Raw genomic sequence first — 17,829 nt, forward strand, 5'->3', positions numbered from 1 at the left:
AATTAATAATATTATAGAGTTTCAATATAAAATACATATTCTAATTTACATGATGGTTATTAGTAGAGTCGTATAAATCTCAAGTAATTTTTTTTAAACATTATTTTTAATATTTAATACCTACATTCTCGTTACACATTTATCAGAAACACCTTCCCAGTATTCTATCAAAATGTCCACGTGTTTAATGTTTATTGCAATAAATATGCATCGTTATATTTCATTGTTTTTCACAGAAAATTATTTGTACCTATGATAGATTTAAAATATTTTAAACGTACAATATTAGTTATTTACATCGTAGTACATCGTTTACGAATAAGATTTATAGGTATACTGTATAGGTAGATACTCTATTCAGAATAAGAAAGGTACCGGGCGGCGACTGATTTTCGTCCGGAGGCGGTCAGATGCTTCTCCCACCAAGTCAACCACCTGGTTCGGCATTTGGAGCGAAGCCACGCCCATGTGCACGAGTCGGTCGCTCGGTACCTTTCTTATTCTGAATGGATATTTTATATTTTTGCCGAATATATTCTGTATGATTACCCACTCAAAAACGTGTAGTCTATGTGAATAAGGAATAATAGCAATATTGATAACTACCTAATTTGTACGTTTAAAATATCGGTTGCCTAATATTATATTCACATAGTTTTCGGTGACCTACGTAACATAATTAGTGTAAAACAGGATACATTGGTGGGTAACGGTCATAATAGGTACATCAGTCGTGAACTCGAAAAGATGTTTGCAATATTATGACTACAATAATACTGCAATATCGATATAGTATACATGCATAGGTATCATAGCTCCACAATACGACCATAACAAAATGATAATATTGTGTGTTATCATCGTGTTATGTGATTTTGACCACCGAATCGCACGACTTGCTACACGGCCGTTATAGAGCTCTGCAATGAACGATATTTTGTTTTACAATTTTGAACGCATTGTATATATATATATAATAATAATAATAATAATGTAAAATATATCATGTTCGACGTTTATGAGTTTGCTTTTGACGAGTGTTTCGATTGTGAACCCATATATATATATATATTATACACGGAGTGGTGTGAACATTTGCACAGAAAAAAAAACATTTTTGCAAATTTTGATTTTGATTTTTTTTTCCTTATTATTTTATAATTTTCGTTTGAATTCATATACGTAATATATATACGTGTGCGTGCGTGTGTGTAGGTGTGTCAAAAACACCCGCGCGCACACGCGCACACACGTATATATAACATATGTATATGTATATGCGTGTATATTATGTATTGTTTCGTCGTCGTGTGGTGTGCCTATTTTTTTTTTTTTTTTTTTTTTGTTCTTTTTTCTCTACCCGTATGCGCAGTAATTCCCGGTGCGGACGGCGGCGGTGGTGTTGGCGGTGCCGGCGTTGGTGGTGTTGGTGGAGGAGGTGGTGGTGGTGGTGGAGGCGTTGGAGGTGGTGGAGGCGGCGGTGCAAGTGGCGGCGGTGGGGGCAGTGGTGCAAGCGGCGGCCTCCAGCTGCAACTGGACGGCGCGGGACAACCGGTCGACCAGGTGTACCAGGTGTTGAAGCAGGCCGGCGAGATCCGCACGTCGCCCAGACCGGGCGGCGGCCCTTCCGGTTCACGGCAGCAGCAACAGATGGCCGTCGGCGGGCCGCCCACTGAACCACTGCCCAGATCGTCGCCATCGCAGCAGCAACAGCAGCAGCAGCAGCAGCAACAGCAACAGCAGCAGCAGCACCCGCAGCAGCACCTGCAGCACCCGAACAGTTTAGGTAGACCGGGAACCACGCTGAACGTCACGTCGCCGCCAATCGCGTCCAGCTCAGGTCTGCACGGCTGTGTGTGTGCGAATGTGTGTGTGTGTGTGTGTGTGCGTTTGCGTGTGCGTGTGCGTTTGCGCGTCCGCACACGTAACGAATCGACAAGTCGTTTTTGTTGATGTTGTTGTTGTTGTTGTTGTTGTTACGAGTGGACTTGATCCCCGTATTTTTTTTTTTGCATGCATTTGTCTCGTAACACATTTTTTGTCGTCTCTATCTCTCTCTCTCTCACTCTCTCTCTGTCTGTCTGTCTGCCTGTTTGTATCTTTGTCTCTCTATCTATCTAGATAATATGCACTATGTAGACACACTGCCATCTGTCTTCAATAATATTATAATTTGACGTATTATTTATTATTATAGTGTCGAGCGGCGCGTCCGGAGGATTGGGGCGATTGCACGTGTTTAAGGCGTCTTCAATCGTCCGGACACGCCACTCGCGCTTATAATAATTTACACAATATAATATAATAATATTAATATATATTATGACCGTGTATGTGCCTACAACTATCGTATCCGCGAACGAAATTAGTAATAACTATTGAGACGTCGGTCGACGACGACCGGAAAACCGAAATTTACCAATTTTATTTTTGGCCACTTACACTACCGCCCGAACGCCCATCGCACGCGGAGGTATACGATAACAATGTTATGTAGTAGGTACGTGTCATCATATTATATTATTATAATTTATTTTATTGTTCGACGTTTGCCGATATTAATGACATTAATTTAATATATTCGCTTGCTGTCGCTGTATAAATAACATACGACGGTGGCGTGTCGCGCTTACTATTATTACTATTATTATTATGTTGATGTTTTGTGAACGTTGCATGTTAACGCTTCTCGACTTTGGGCAAGCTGAACTCTTTTATTTATTATTACAATTAATAATATTATCATCTTTAATTATTTTGATAAAACATAATTATTTAATACTTTTATAATTCCGAATACACATATATACCTACATTTATATGCGTTTAAATAAATATATATAAATATATTATCTGCAGGAGTTTACAGTTCATAATTATCTATATATATATGTATTTGTATATACCTATACGGCTATACGATAATATATATATATATGTATATGCACCCTTCTCTTCGAGAAGTGTATATTATTATAACCAATAGGTATTATCATTACTATATTGTTATTGTTTTATTTATTATTTTGGCTTTTGATTGGCCCGGTACCTCAGATGGCTCTGATAATAGTGTGCCTATTATAATTAAAAAAAAAACAAAAAAACCATTCGAAAAATTGCGAATTTCTCATGTCGCGATCGTGATTGTCCTATCCTAGCGGAATCACACGTCGTCGGCACGTCTTCGGCCTCCTGCAGACTCCCGGAATCGGCAGCACCCAGAAGGCGGAGACTGTTCGGCGGCGTCAAGAGCTTTACCATGTTCGGTGGCAGGTCCCAAACACAAGGCCGATCGATATCGTTACCCGAAAGTACGAATTTATATCATTTTGTTTCTTCTGAGCGCAAAATTCTTTTTTTTTTTATTATTATTTTATTTTATAATAATATTTTTACACATATACACTTCAAACCCATTTATGATTAGTATTCTTATTTTCAATTATTTTATTTATTTTTATTTATTTATTTTTATTTTTATTTTTTTTTTTTGTTTTTTCTCTTTCTTCACTCGTCGTTACCTGTCGCGTACACAGAACAGGTTAAGTACGCGGCGGGTACGAGACCGTTTGGACAACCCCTAGTGTTACCCAGTCAACCCCCAGACGGAGACCTGCAACAGCCAGTAGACCTTCAGCTGCAACCCGGACACAGACGAAGCTTGATGGCCGGCGCCGTTATGGCGGCCAAGAAGAATTTAACTTTTAAAAAATAACGATTTTCGACAGACCGCTCTTAGAAAATCTTCCTCCACCACCTCCCACCAATATATAAACCCCACGCTCGTCACCTATATTATGTCTTCAAATTACTCCATTATAATATAAACCGAGTTATTTGATTTCGAATTTTTAGATTTTAAGACAAAATGACAATATTCCTATACCTAATGATTCACAATAATATAGATAAGTACCCGCCTAATATTATAATTTAAAATAAATTACATTATATTGTAGGCATAGACGATGTCCGAGAATCGCGCCTCGATCCTTATTCTTTATTACGCCTCCCTTGCCTAACCGTAGACATGTTTTTATTGACATAATTTTATCGCATACATAAGTTTCTGGTAGGTACACTTATTTGTTCTGAGCTCTACCATTTAATAGATGCGTGTCAGCTGTGTCGTCTGTTTTAAAATAACTGACATTGATTAAAAACAAAAACTATAATATTGTGTATGTCCCACATACTTTTTCAACTCCACCCCCAACTCCACAAGCCTGAGCTTTTTATTCTTCTGTAAATTATTATGTTTCAGTGTTTCACTACTTATTCTTCTTCCAATACTATTAGTCAACGCTATATATAATTATATATATATATATATTGCTCTTTTAATAACCTTATATTTTGTTAACACGTAGTATGTAATATACGATACAATGGCTGTGATCGTTAAAGTTGTCACAAAATACGTATTACGACGAATACTTTCCAATATTTACTTATTATATCTGTTATATTATATATTATACAAATGTCGTTGCACGGTAGCTTTTTCTCTTTTTCATTATCTGTAAAACAATATTTCACATTATATAATAATAATAATATTACAGTATAAGAGCATGACGTCCTGACCCCCCACCCAGCTCCTCCTGAAGATAAAAAAAAATGTAATTTCATCGATATTATACTGCAACTCCCCGTTTACTAAGCTTGTTATTATATTAATTAAACTTTATTCTTTTATAAATCACCATTGTTATACCGTGTTTTTGTTTTTTTCTATATACAAGGCCAGACCACCTGCTATACTCAGGGACAAGACAAGCATTTTTGGACTCGATCAGTCCCTACCGGTCTGTACTTAGCAACCACTCAAAAAAAAATTAGTCTGATGATAGTCGTAGTAGAATATAATACATGCAGGTGTTTGCACCGTTTAGAACGATCCATTCATGTGCACCGACGCGAGTATTGTTGTAGGACAGTTTCGTGAATAGAAAAATCATTGGACAATATCATTGTTATATTGTATTGCTTGAAGAACGTCCTCGTCAGTTTTGGAAACTTTTACCCAAATCCTGTAATTAAGAGTCAAAAAACTAGCTCATCCGATTGATAAATACATCATATTATAAACGTATATATTGTTTATACGTTCGGTCGATGTTTGAATAATTAAAAGGCCCATCAAAATGTCATGTGCACGTTTTCAAAACTACCAAAGGGATTTAAAAAAAATCAACTCATACATAATTCATCGACACAAACATTTTTGTAACCGAGCGACCCTCGTTATTGCACTCTGTCATAATACATATTATGGAGAGCCTCGTCGTTCGAGACTTTCCGGAGCGAATGCGCATAACGAAACGTCGAACACACACACGAGCTTGTAAAAAAATTTAACTCATATTCATCATTTGTACTTACCTACCTGCCTACCTACCGCATATTATGTGTTCTATACTTATATAATATGCAAATATATTGTCGTCGTCGAAATGCTCGTTTAACACAATCGTATGTCATTGTAATTATTGTCCTTGATCGGCTTTCACCCGATACGCATGTCGTCAGTGTACGGAATCCGAAAAGTCTGCGCTCTGTGGCTATCATATTTGTTCTGATGTCTTAGCAAAACTTCCATAATATGCATGTACGTGTCGTAGAGTGTAGACCAGTGGCGTAACTGGGTAAAAATCTTGGTGAAGGAGAACAATAATGTATTCATCTGTGAAATTTATAAAAAAAAATTATATTATGACACTCAAATATTAAATTACACATATATTGTTACTAACACATTTTATTTTATTTTTAAAATTCTACTTTTGGAATGTTCAATTTTTATAATTAATTTTATATCGCTAACTATAGGTACGATCATTTCTTCAAACTTTGCTGTTTACCTTCAACAGCTTTCTTCTCTTCTTTTGATTAACTGTTTTTGTTCACAAAACAACTACTATGACTGCACGCGGATCCTTCGTTCGATGATAAGTATAGGTACTTAAAAATTGCAATTTATTCATTTGTATATTATTTAGGGTACTCATATTATATGGATTATTTCATAATATTTTAATTATTTGTAGTAGCTACTACCACAAGATGGCGTGTAGATCCAATTCGTGCAATGAGCATAAAAAAATTATCTAGCCGATTTCATAAAATAAATATTAAAAAACCCAAGTGGGCAAAGGATCTGGTCTCTTATAAAAAAAAAAAAACGAATATCTGGTAGATTCTATCACATTAGCATGTCTAAAATTCTACCACGGAAAGAAGAAAATCAATTTTTTTTTTTAATAAAACTATTTAAATGGAGGGCCATCAACTTTTTGGATATTATTTTTTAGCAGTACCTATAAAGTTCAGTTTTTAGTTTATTTATTATTATAATATGAATTATTGTTCTGTTGTAGATTAAATAATAAAAAAAATACCCAAGACTCCATCCCTATACACTCCTCAAATACGCCACTGACCTACGACATGTACATTTATATCATTAGGTTGCATTTAAGTAGCCGTATACGCATCATATAACCATTTTACGATTGGTTAATCGTTGTCGAGAGCACTCAAATTCAATAATAACGTTGTATACAATATTTCATTGTATACCAACAAAGAAAAAAAGCTCGCAGATACTGTCGATTAAAATATAATAATATATAAAAATTATATGACGGCTTACGATTTACGGTCTCATACGCACGATATAATTATTATTATTAATAATTGTACTATGTATTACGGTTATTATTATTATTACCATTTTTTCATCTGAACCACGATCGACGTGATCTGACGGAAACGCATATTTATGGACGTACATGGTGTTTCACGGTTTCTGGCAAATGCGTTCGAAAAAATATTTCATGTTTTGAGAGTAAAGAATTTTCTAAGGGCACTTACAAAACCTACCTCATGCACCACGAGAGTTTTCATAAACCAAAACATTTTTATGTATGTCATACGTCTCAAATATTGTTTGCCTTACCTAAATAGGAGTTAAATGAAAATTTAAGGACTAGGTACTCAATAAAATAATAAACTAAAATTACCTTAATTGTCTATCCACGGATTGGTGAAACACAAAACACGTTTTCGAATACACTCACAAACATGAAAACACATATTAGTTTTATCATTCTCATTGCTTGTGCGGAAAACCGTGAATCATCCTGTACAGGTTCATGACGATTTAACATCATCACATTTTCCTCCGACTTTATGATGACAATTATTAACAACAGGTCTCATTGTTTTCTCTCCGTATTAACTTTATCATGCCATCATAATATGAATTACTGACTTTGTGTGTTGGTCAGATGACAACAGTAACGTGTGCATGTCGCGTAGTCTTTAATTAATTTTAAATTTTTTCTAACTTGGTATTACAACTTTGCCGCATGTCTTAGATCTTAGTGGCCTAGATGCATTTTTTTTTTTTTTTATCGTATAGTTTGTGTGCGAGTGGACGGCAAGGCGAGAGAATCGACTGGTCTCGGAGAAAGAATTCATTGACGTACCTTTGAAAAAAACGTTAATCTCTCTTTTTTAATGATGCACTCGTTTTCTCAAATAACCCTTGTTTTTGATTCCTCTTTTCGAAGCAGAACATTTTGAGCCGTCTATGTCGATAGTTGGACCAACTTTCGTAGTCACATTCGTCCGTTTAAGTTTGTTGGCCTTAGATTCTAACGGGTGGAAACCATTTCGCTAAACATCCCTTGGACATTAAAACAATGTGATCATTACCTTAATAATAATTCATTATTATGTTTATTTGCGGTCCGACACTATCGATGTACACGCCGTGAATCTTTACGTCAAAACCGTTCTGCTCCGGAAGCAAAATCTAAACACTTGTTGCCGATCGAACGGGGAATGAAGCATAATAATATACGAGTGTGATTCTCTCGCCCCGCCGTCCGGCCGCCACGACCCAATCACCCCCGTCCCACGGCCCGCTCTCTCTGACCATGGGTGCCCCACCCGTCTGTGGACATTTACAGCTCCGCACAGCCCTCGTCGACCGAAACTCAATTCACGCATGAAGAGCTTTTCGTTGGACTCGTCGGACACCGCGGAACAAGCGCAAAGGCGACGGATGGGCGGCAGTGGCAACGGCAGTGGCGGCGGTGGCAGCGGCAGCAGCACCGGACTACAACAGCAGATGGAAAGCTACTCGAATCCTTCGTCCTCGTCCAGATTGCAATGTACGTATGTCGCGATCCTTCCCGCCGCGAACCTGCGACTGAACTAAAAACAACTAAAATTCCGAAAAAATATTAACAATCCGAAACATGCAATATACGAGTATTATAATGACGTGATAATAATATAATATTAATTATTACTCTAAAACCACGTTACTCGCCGTGATGACAACGGCATCATGATCGTCTCATCATATTATTATACGCATCCACGGAATTCAACATTTATTTAAATAGGAAACCCCCTGTCGACGAGAGTGCCACCTAACGTCGAAGCGTGTGCGTACTCATATCATTTGCCTATATTAATATAATATATTATATATATACCTACCGTTGAGCATTTTTATTTTATTTTGCCTGTAGTTCAGATCATACATAAATAATATATTGTTTATATTATATATTATTATGCAATTATTATGATGATGTCGATTCGCTCGATGTATATGATGATATTATATACATGAATACACATAACTTTGCTATGTTTGTGTATATATTACCATATAACGTAACATAGTATGCGTCGATATTATAAATACATATAATGATTATAAAATTATATAAAATTATTCAATTGCGTGGTAATAATGTCATAATGATATATATATTTATTTAACGGTCATCGTTTTTACCCCATCATTTTACTATCTGTGGCGAGTTTTATACGCGTTATGCGTGCGTGTGTGTGCGTGTGTGTGCGTGTTTACTTTAATATATTACATTGTCTGATGTGAACGGAGATGAGTGTAATAATAATAAATTTTGTTTTGCGTTTTAACGACGACGGTAGGTGTATACCTTTATTAATAAATTATTGTGCTATTATTGTCGCACACGCGCATTAACAGAAATCGTTTTTCGATAATAATAATTATTGCTGTGCTCATAGCTGTATATACACTGTACCTATTACTATATACATATTATACATTGCAGTAGGAAACCCGAAGTCGTAACGACATCTAAGGACTGGAGTAAAAATTACTGTATGCCGACCGATGAAAATATGAAAATTCGAATACTATCCACTCGTGATTGAGTTTTCCTCGTTTTCGATATTATTTATTTATTTTCAAACTTAGCCCGCGAACATAATATACTGCGGTTGGTGGACATATCGATCTTTGACTTCAACTATAATTATAATAAAGTTATTATACTATTATGCGAACGGTGTGCTAGTAAAATTATGCATAAGTCGATATTGACACTTTTTAAAAATGGAAAAAAGCTTTGTTAACGATACGGTTTTATACTGTATATAGTTGACTGCGTAATGACTTGATAATTTGAGATATTATAATATGAAATAAAAAATAAAATATTTCGACTGCGAATCGACTTAACTACGCTAAACATATAATATATTATATTACATTCTCATTAAGCCTAACCTACAAAACAGCGGCGGCGTAATAATCGAAAAATGACCGAATCGACATAATATTTATACCCTTTTACCATCCACGCACCGTTTCAATACATTTTAGTCTCACCAACCGCTGCGGCACCTTTACATTATTCGATTTCTACTGTTCAGTAATATTAATATTATTATAACACTATTGGTACGCTATAATTATTGTTCACGTGTCAAAGACACGTCTTTTGAGTATGATAGTACCGCGGGGGATTCACACATAACACGTAAACGATTAATAACGATAATTATAGGTCATTTTGTTTCTGTGTGCTGCAGGTTTGTTGTATGTGTGACGTGCGCATGCGCATGGAAATGACGAAAAGCGAAAGCACGAGAAACGAAAATAATTAAAATAATATTTAACACGACTATATAGGTATAATGGGAGGGATAACAACGCGACAATATTATAATAGCGGTTTTACTCGCTGCATGCTTATACGGACAATGGCTTTTCGCTCTTTCGAGCTATAATGTTATATATATTATATTGTTATACATGTGACGTATGCGGAGATCGTATTTTATTTTGTTTTTATTATTGTTTTTGGTTTAGTCATATAGTATGTGTAATAATGTTTTTTTTTTTTTTTTTGGCGAATAATCGCGGCTCTATAGGGTGTAATGAATCGCTACGTTGATAAGGCTCGAAAAAAAAAATAGACAAGCAAACTCGATATGTTGTTATAATATTATATATAATACGCTTCGCTTTAATATCGTATTTGAATTTAAAACTATTTATTTTAATACTGCAGAGAAAGAGAGATAGTTTTTGCGTAAAATGATGTTGAATGGACATGTAGCGTAGCTGAGTATTATAATATTTTATTATGTGTTATAGGTATAAATTATGAACGTAATATTATAATATTATATATATGATATTGCAGTGTGCGTACAATGATGCCACCGTTGCGGAGTTTTCTGAAAATATAAGTTGATTAGACCCGAGCGGAGTGGATAATAATGTAGTGTCATGGACCCCCTCCCCCTTGCTTCCCAAATACCCCCTCGAGCAGAGCATGTGCACAAACTTATATTTTCAGACCGCATTGCAATGTTTTTTTTTTGGTTTTTTTTCTTACGGTTTATTGCAGCCGTCTGACGACTGAGAGAACCGTAAACATAATATTATGGAACCCCAATAGCATTGATTATATATATAATATGATGTACACACCATTATTTGTTTTTATTTATTCGTTATATTGTTATTGTTTTTTTTTTTTTTTGTTTTTAGTTTTTTTTATTATTATTATTATTATCATTATTACTATTATTATTATTATAATTACTAACAGATTTTTCACACCTAACACTATATTAATGTATTATTTTAGTCGTCTCTACACGTCTGCCATAGTGTCATCTGCAACACCTCGATTCCTGTATCATTGTTGGAGTATATAATATAATATTGATCATACTAGTTACCTCCCAAATTATACGAAATACCTCCTAGATAGATATACCTGTTGATCGAGATAGTTGACTCCATATATACATACATATAGTTGCCTGCCGAAAACATACACTACAATTTTAATGTATTATAAATGCCTCCGTAAACAAAGCAAGTGGTTTCGCAGACTAATGTAGAAGTACCTACCTACCATGTTTGTTCGTCACAAATTAAGAGGATATCACCTACCCACATGTTTGGTCCCTGTCTTAAAAACGTACAATATATAAAATTTGCGTTCAGAAAAACTAATTCATTTTGTAAGCTTTATTTAACATTAGAATAAATTTACCTTTTATAGTACCACGGGGAAGACCATTGTCTGTGTGTACGTCGGGTTTTTATGATATTTGCATTTTTTAGAAAATTATACCCATTTTTTAAATATAATATTTTACATACTCGTAACTAGTACAAAAATTCAAATACCATATAAAAACAAAGTACAAACACAGATGATGTATTCTCATCATTAAGTTATATAATAGGTGGATTCACTCTAATATTAAAGCTAACACACATAAAATTGGTTTTTCTGAACACAAGTTTGTTATTTTTTACGTTCGTGAGACATCGGCAACACATATTGTGAGCGTGACGTCCTCTGAAGTCATAAATAAAACGGGTGGTTGTCCTGCAATGTGATAAATTCGTAGAATATATAAAGGATGTATTATCCTCTCTTCTTGTTTGTACATATGATGTCGTGATCATGTGTCACAATAATATATCGACTGTCATAAATATTAATACTACTGCCCACCCATTTAGAGATTACAAATATCAAACGAAGGCGATATTATCCATGTTAGTTTCTGTTTTAGATTTTGGAAAGATTACGAATCGTTTTGTAGGTAATCACAGTAATATGATACTGTCCAATACCTGTCGACCGGGAGGTGGAAAAACCTTTTTCGGTGGCGATACAATTTACCGAGATTTTACCGATCATTTTATACCAATTGTGCTCAAAATATTTTAGGGTCGATAGACTAGCTGTACACGGTAGTTTTCAAGGCTAATTAGACCAATTATTGTGCTAAATTAAAATTAATATTTAAAAGTAATATCAATTAAGTACCTATAGGCTACCTATAATCTATATGTATTCCAATACAACTATAGTTACATTACTTTTGAATGAAATAGAAACATGCAATAATGAACTTTTATTAGGTACCTGTACAGTGTACATGTTTCATAAAAATAAATGAAAACTTGTTTTCGTCTATCACTCAAATCCATACTTGTGTACGTTGATAATAATGATGATTGATGACGCTTCATAAAAGTCCAGATCATTTCGTAGAATATTGGCTGCAAATTAGCATTAATATTTTTAATAGGTACATATTTTTCATTTATTTTTTAAATCAAAAAATATTTAACCAGTCACTAGGTGGCAATCAATTTATAAATACATACGCTTTTGGTTTTAATTTAATTGAATATGCATATTTCAACGTCGATGTAATATGAGATTAGATGAAAACATTTTTATATACCTGAAGGTAAAACTAAAAAGACTCTTATATTATTGGTAAATTGACCGTAAAAAATAAGGAGCGCATTTGGCCCATGTCCAATTTAGCGTACACGTCGATTCGTATAAAAAAATATTATTATCGACCTACGCCCGAGTTCGGGAGGCAACTAGTATGATGCGCCCGCGTCGTAGTGGTACATACAATATTGTATATTATTACCTAGCCATATACTATTATATACCTACCTACTATTGCTCGTTTACCTGCACCGTCGTTCCTGTACAACGGTGACACATATTGTGTCATCGTGTATTGCCACCGTATCCCCGACATGTCGCGTGCGTTCCTCGTCGTACGACAACGACAACGTGGTTTTATCTTAATACTTGTTGATGTGTTGCCGCCCGCCTTACGTTTGTTTTTCGTCCGTGTTTTCAGCTCCGTCTAGCCCGGTGCACAACCGGCGTCTACTGTCCACCAGGACCATACGGATGAGCTCCGTCGAGTTACCCGACGACAACGATAAATCACTGTCGTCGGCAAGTACGTCTCCGTGCCCGTCGCCGGTGAGATATTCACAAGTACAGTATTACAATAATTATACACACGTGGCGCGTACACAATATAATTATTTGATTGCAATATAATATAATTACGATACAATACACAATAATACCTACGCAGCGCCTTAAACTGTAGACGTGTAAGATCGCGCGTGCGCAGTATACTGAGACAACACGCACTCTACCCAGAAATTTGTTTTCGTCCTATTTTCAGAAACCTCACAGGCTGTTACCGAATAATCTCTATGTGGTGCTGTACAATTTCAAAGCCCGCCGGGAAGACGAACTGGATTTAAAGTGAGTACACAAACATAATGAATAACTAGTTTCGAGCTGCAATTATTAATTACACATTAAATTTTGCAGCGCGTGTGTGATATTAGGTTTTAGCTCAAACGGTTTAAAATGTATAGGTTTTACGGTTTAAATAATGAAAAAAAATTATTAATTCCTGAAAAAATGTGCTTAATTACTATAATAATATCGTTATTTTTATCCGCCATATCCAAAATGTCTTCACGTTATACGTTTATTGATCAAATAAATATTTTACAAAAAAAACGGATTTTGTGTATTATAATATTATATATGTAGATGGTACCTATAAGACACTTGTTATTGCTAATGCTCGTAATAAATGAGTATATAATATTAACGCGACCCGCAGTCAATATCGATCGGACAAGAACGATCAATGACCCAAATTAACCTTAGTCTAGGTCATAAAGCGGTTCGGGTAAGACGCAGTTTTTAAATAATATGGAAAAATACCAGGCAAAATCCAAGTAAAATTAAAAATGTTTATTTAATTACAATCAACATAATATTATTATGTATTCTGCTTCAATAATAAATCCTATCCAGCATTAACTATTATGCCCTCCTCCGCATTCACAGTAAGCTTGAATCTGGTCGTCGAAATTAATGATAACTCCTTCGCAGACGTCTCGACGCAAACGTCTCTTCAGGTCAGCCACCGTATGAAGTTTGTTCACGTACACAATTTACTTTAGATAATATTCTCATAAAAAGAAGTCCCATGATATGAAATCACGTGCAAGGTGATTGCGTGTATCCCGTGACCCGTGATATAAGGCTCGTAGCCTCGTCCTAATGAAACCTATTCCAGATATTATTTATCATAAGTCATAATTAAATCGGAATAAGTACTTCCTATTTTTTTCCATCCACTATTTCCAATTTCCATACTTATCTTTTATATTATTTATTCAAGTGGATGAAATATGTGTAGAATACTCACAAAATACCTAAGCCTCTCCTTCACCTTACAACTTATATTCTATAAGACTTCAAACACTTATTATGAGCTGCGTATGTATGGTGTTACACTGTATATTTATAATTGATATATTATATACGCAATGTAGATGCATTTTACCTGTTTTTAATAATTTGAAAGATAAAACTATGTTTTAATCCAAAATTGTTTTATGTGTGTGTTTAGGGCGGGATACAAGGTCACAGTTATCGACACGTCAGATCCGGCCTGGTGGAAGGGTAAATGTTTCGGTCGCGTCGGTTACTTTCCGTACAATTACGTGACCAAAGTGCAGCCAGGCGAGAGGCCGTGGCAAGTCACAATCAATTTACAGGTGTTGGACGTTGACAATAATCCACTCACATTGCTGAGAGACCAGGTAGGCGCCTAACCCGTCGTAATTTACCTATCTTATTAGTACTATTCATTATTATACAACTGCTAATAGCCCTCAACAGAATATATCTGATCGTTGTTTATTCAACTGTCGTCAAATCGGCGTTGGCGATACTCTCCTCTCTTGGCTGAGTTCTTACATATCTGATAGAAGACAATTCGTCAATATTTAAGTCTAATTTAGCTCTGCCGGATTGCACATCTAGTCTCAAACTAAACGAGTTTTCCTATACAAAAATCATGGAATTCACCTTTCTTCTTCTTTGAACTTAAATCATCACATTATTCCTACATATACCGTTAATAAAGCAACCAACGTTGTAGGTTTTATTAAACGCAATACTAAAATGTTTACCTCCATCAATTTCCTTTGTATACCGACTTTCCATTGCTTTAGTTTGGTCTACATTCGAGAACTTACGGTTCAATTATTCGGAAATTGGAAAGAATATTAAAAAGAATTCAAAATTATATAAGATTAGGACGTGTACAAATAGATTCCTCTCTTATGCAACATATATAATATATACTAAAAATTAACCACCCGCTTCATGATTACTTACTCATTCGGTCACACTCATAGACCTATAAATAAATTATTTTATAGGTCTATGGTCACACTTACATTACCTCTATTATATCATCTAGTAGTTCTGACACCGACGTTAAGTTCATTTATTCCATTCTTAACAGACATTGGATGTATTCATTCTCATTCGCAATAAATAAAATAAAATTATAATATTTTAACCATAGTGCGCATTCGCGACCAGTCGTAAAATACCAATTCTCGAACCACGGTCGTCGTTGTATTATTATTAATTATTATTAATATTGAAATCTCGTGTTCTACAGTGGCGATATTTTAAAATCGGTTATACATTTGATTAATTATTAAACTATTTGCGTTGATGTTGCGCCTCGGCAATAACTTTTCAGTAAAGATTAATTTACCTTTTAATTAATCATAATAATTCATAACAATCACTTAATGTTTTTTTTTTCAATTCAGCAGCTCCTCATCGCCATTTTTACGGCCGTGTTATTAATTAATCCGCATGTTGTACTCTTATTCAAATAATTAAGTTTCTCTTTCCTCCCTCTCCATACCCTTTTACCAACGAAAATGTTTTTACATCGTATACAAACAATATTTCACACAATAGTGATTCTTTTTAATCTTTTCAATCGAAACTCGCAATACATTAGTACGCGTAAACATAAACCTATACTATAAATATATTTGTTGTCATACATATTTATCATAAACCATTTTTTCGTTACCAATATTGCTCGAAATCAATTAATTTAGTTAACATAACATCACAGGAACAATATTAAGTTTTAAACATAATCCGACAATCACATTCAATAATCTGAAAGAAAACATTTAATATGACAAGTATAAAACTCTCGTATAATATTTTTAGGGTTGTTTCTAGTTCAATTACGTTTTTCAAAATTTACCTTCATGGCACTGAAAAAAATTGACATTAACTTTAGAACGTGTGGTGCATATCCTAAAAGCAAAAATAATAATGATTATTTATCCGACTCTTGACGCCTAGTGTGGTTTATCACTTAAACGTAAATTACTACCTATACCTCCATGCCATGGATTAATCGTCGCATAATATGTTATATAAATTTAAATATATTATCATCCCACGTATAACGTTGTACAGGTAGGTACCACGATAACCAGCCAAACAATAATTGCGGGGAATTAATATTATTATACATTTACACTGCTGCGGTTGTGTTTCCGTGTGCCTACTCAAAACGTTATTTCCAACACATTCCCTTTTGGCCCATTATTTTACATAAAACCGTATAGTATACTATTATATTCTGATATGTATACACTATACGCGTATATACTATATAGGTTATTGGAATGACAAAACATTCGTTTTGCACTTACACCGTCCCCTGATGTTCATACTTTGACGGTTAAATCTATTTATTCCTATTCGTACCGTTTTCGGTTATATATTATAACAGTATACCATCAAACGCATAATTAACACAAATTTTTATGAAAACGTTTTCGGACATTTATTTGTATACATTTGCTGTGTCTACTATATTTGTACACGATATAAAAATATATCTTCAATGCATGAATTCAATAAATTAAATTACCCTCAACATGAAGAATAAAAAATTCGATTTTATATCCCGAACGAAGCAATAAATAATTTTTTATGCAATTGTATATTATGTGAGTTTTTTTAATTTTTTTTTTATAATCACGTCTCTTGAGATAATAACCTTTAAAAAAATGTGTCATCAAACAAAACTAGGCGCGCATAAACTATAAATTGCACCGATTTCAACAAATTGTACAACACAGAAGTTAATTTTAAGATTTCAAGAAGTTTTTGAGAAAAACGCAAATGTGGTGAGAACTGTCGTGGTATGCAACCACAATAGCCTATAACAAAACTTGACTACAGTTGTAAGCAAACAAAAAAAAAATAACACGTCCAGCATTATTTAAATCACCTCTATCAAGCGTCAAAGTGAGAGAAATCCAAGTGTTAAAATAACAACTGATATCGTTAGACAACTAATCAAATTTGATTTTTATATATTTAAGTCTCAACCATGTTTCTGTATATATTTTGCAATTTTATCGAAAATTACCTGTAAATACCAAACATTTACTATTTACCTATATTTATCTACAAAGCATTATAGCATTGGATATGGTACTACTAAAACTGATCACTACCCATACGGTAAACGTAATGGTCACATTAAACATTTAAAAAAAATAATACGTGCAACCCTAAATGCATAACCAATATATTCTTCGACTATTTTTATAGAATGAAATATAGATTTAAATATTGGTTTGTGCTATATATTGTAACAATACCTCAATAATGTCAACAAGCAAAACAATAAACATATAATTCTTTTAACTGATTAGGGAGAGGGTCCAATAATTTCATATATGGAGTCCATTTTATATACCTAACTGCTTGGTAGTGACCGAATAAATGCTGTATCCGGCCCACT

At 34.4% G+C, this 17,829-nt stretch overlaps 1 protein-coding gene across 15 annotated transcripts in view; it reads left to right on the plus strand.

Annotated features, from left to right (window-relative positions):
* Positions 1-17,829, plus strand: part of LOC100163038 — a 312,933-nt gene that overhangs the window by 281,299 nt on the left and 13,805 nt on the right. For 3 of the 15 annotated variants that reach the window (XM_029489305.1, XM_029489307.1, XM_029489312.1), the window contains 7 exons: positions 1,373-1,840; positions 3,159-3,311; positions 4,746-4,808; positions 7,980-8,183; positions 13,003-13,145; positions 13,342-13,424; positions 14,593-14,785. In XM_029489305.1, the coding sequence (XP_029345165.1) occupies positions 1,373-1,840; positions 3,159-3,311; positions 4,746-4,808; positions 7,980-8,183; positions 13,003-13,145; positions 13,342-13,424; positions 14,593-14,785 (1,307 nt within the window). Of the gene's footprint in view, positions 1-1,372; positions 1,841-3,158; positions 3,312-3,536; positions 4,722-4,745; positions 4,809-7,979; positions 8,184-13,002; positions 13,146-13,341; positions 13,425-14,592; positions 14,786-17,829 lie in introns of those variants that run through there. The other 12 variants (XM_029489306.1, XM_029489308.1, XM_029489309.1 and 9 more) reach the window with 12 other exon arrangements.

Source organism: Acyrthosiphon pisum, chromosome A2 (genome assembly GCF_005508785.2).
Source record: "Acyrthosiphon pisum isolate AL4f chromosome A2, pea_aphid_22Mar2018_4r6ur, whole genome shotgun sequence".
NCBI classification, from domain to species: domain Eukaryota; kingdom Metazoa; phylum Arthropoda; class Insecta; order Hemiptera; family Aphididae; genus Acyrthosiphon; species Acyrthosiphon pisum.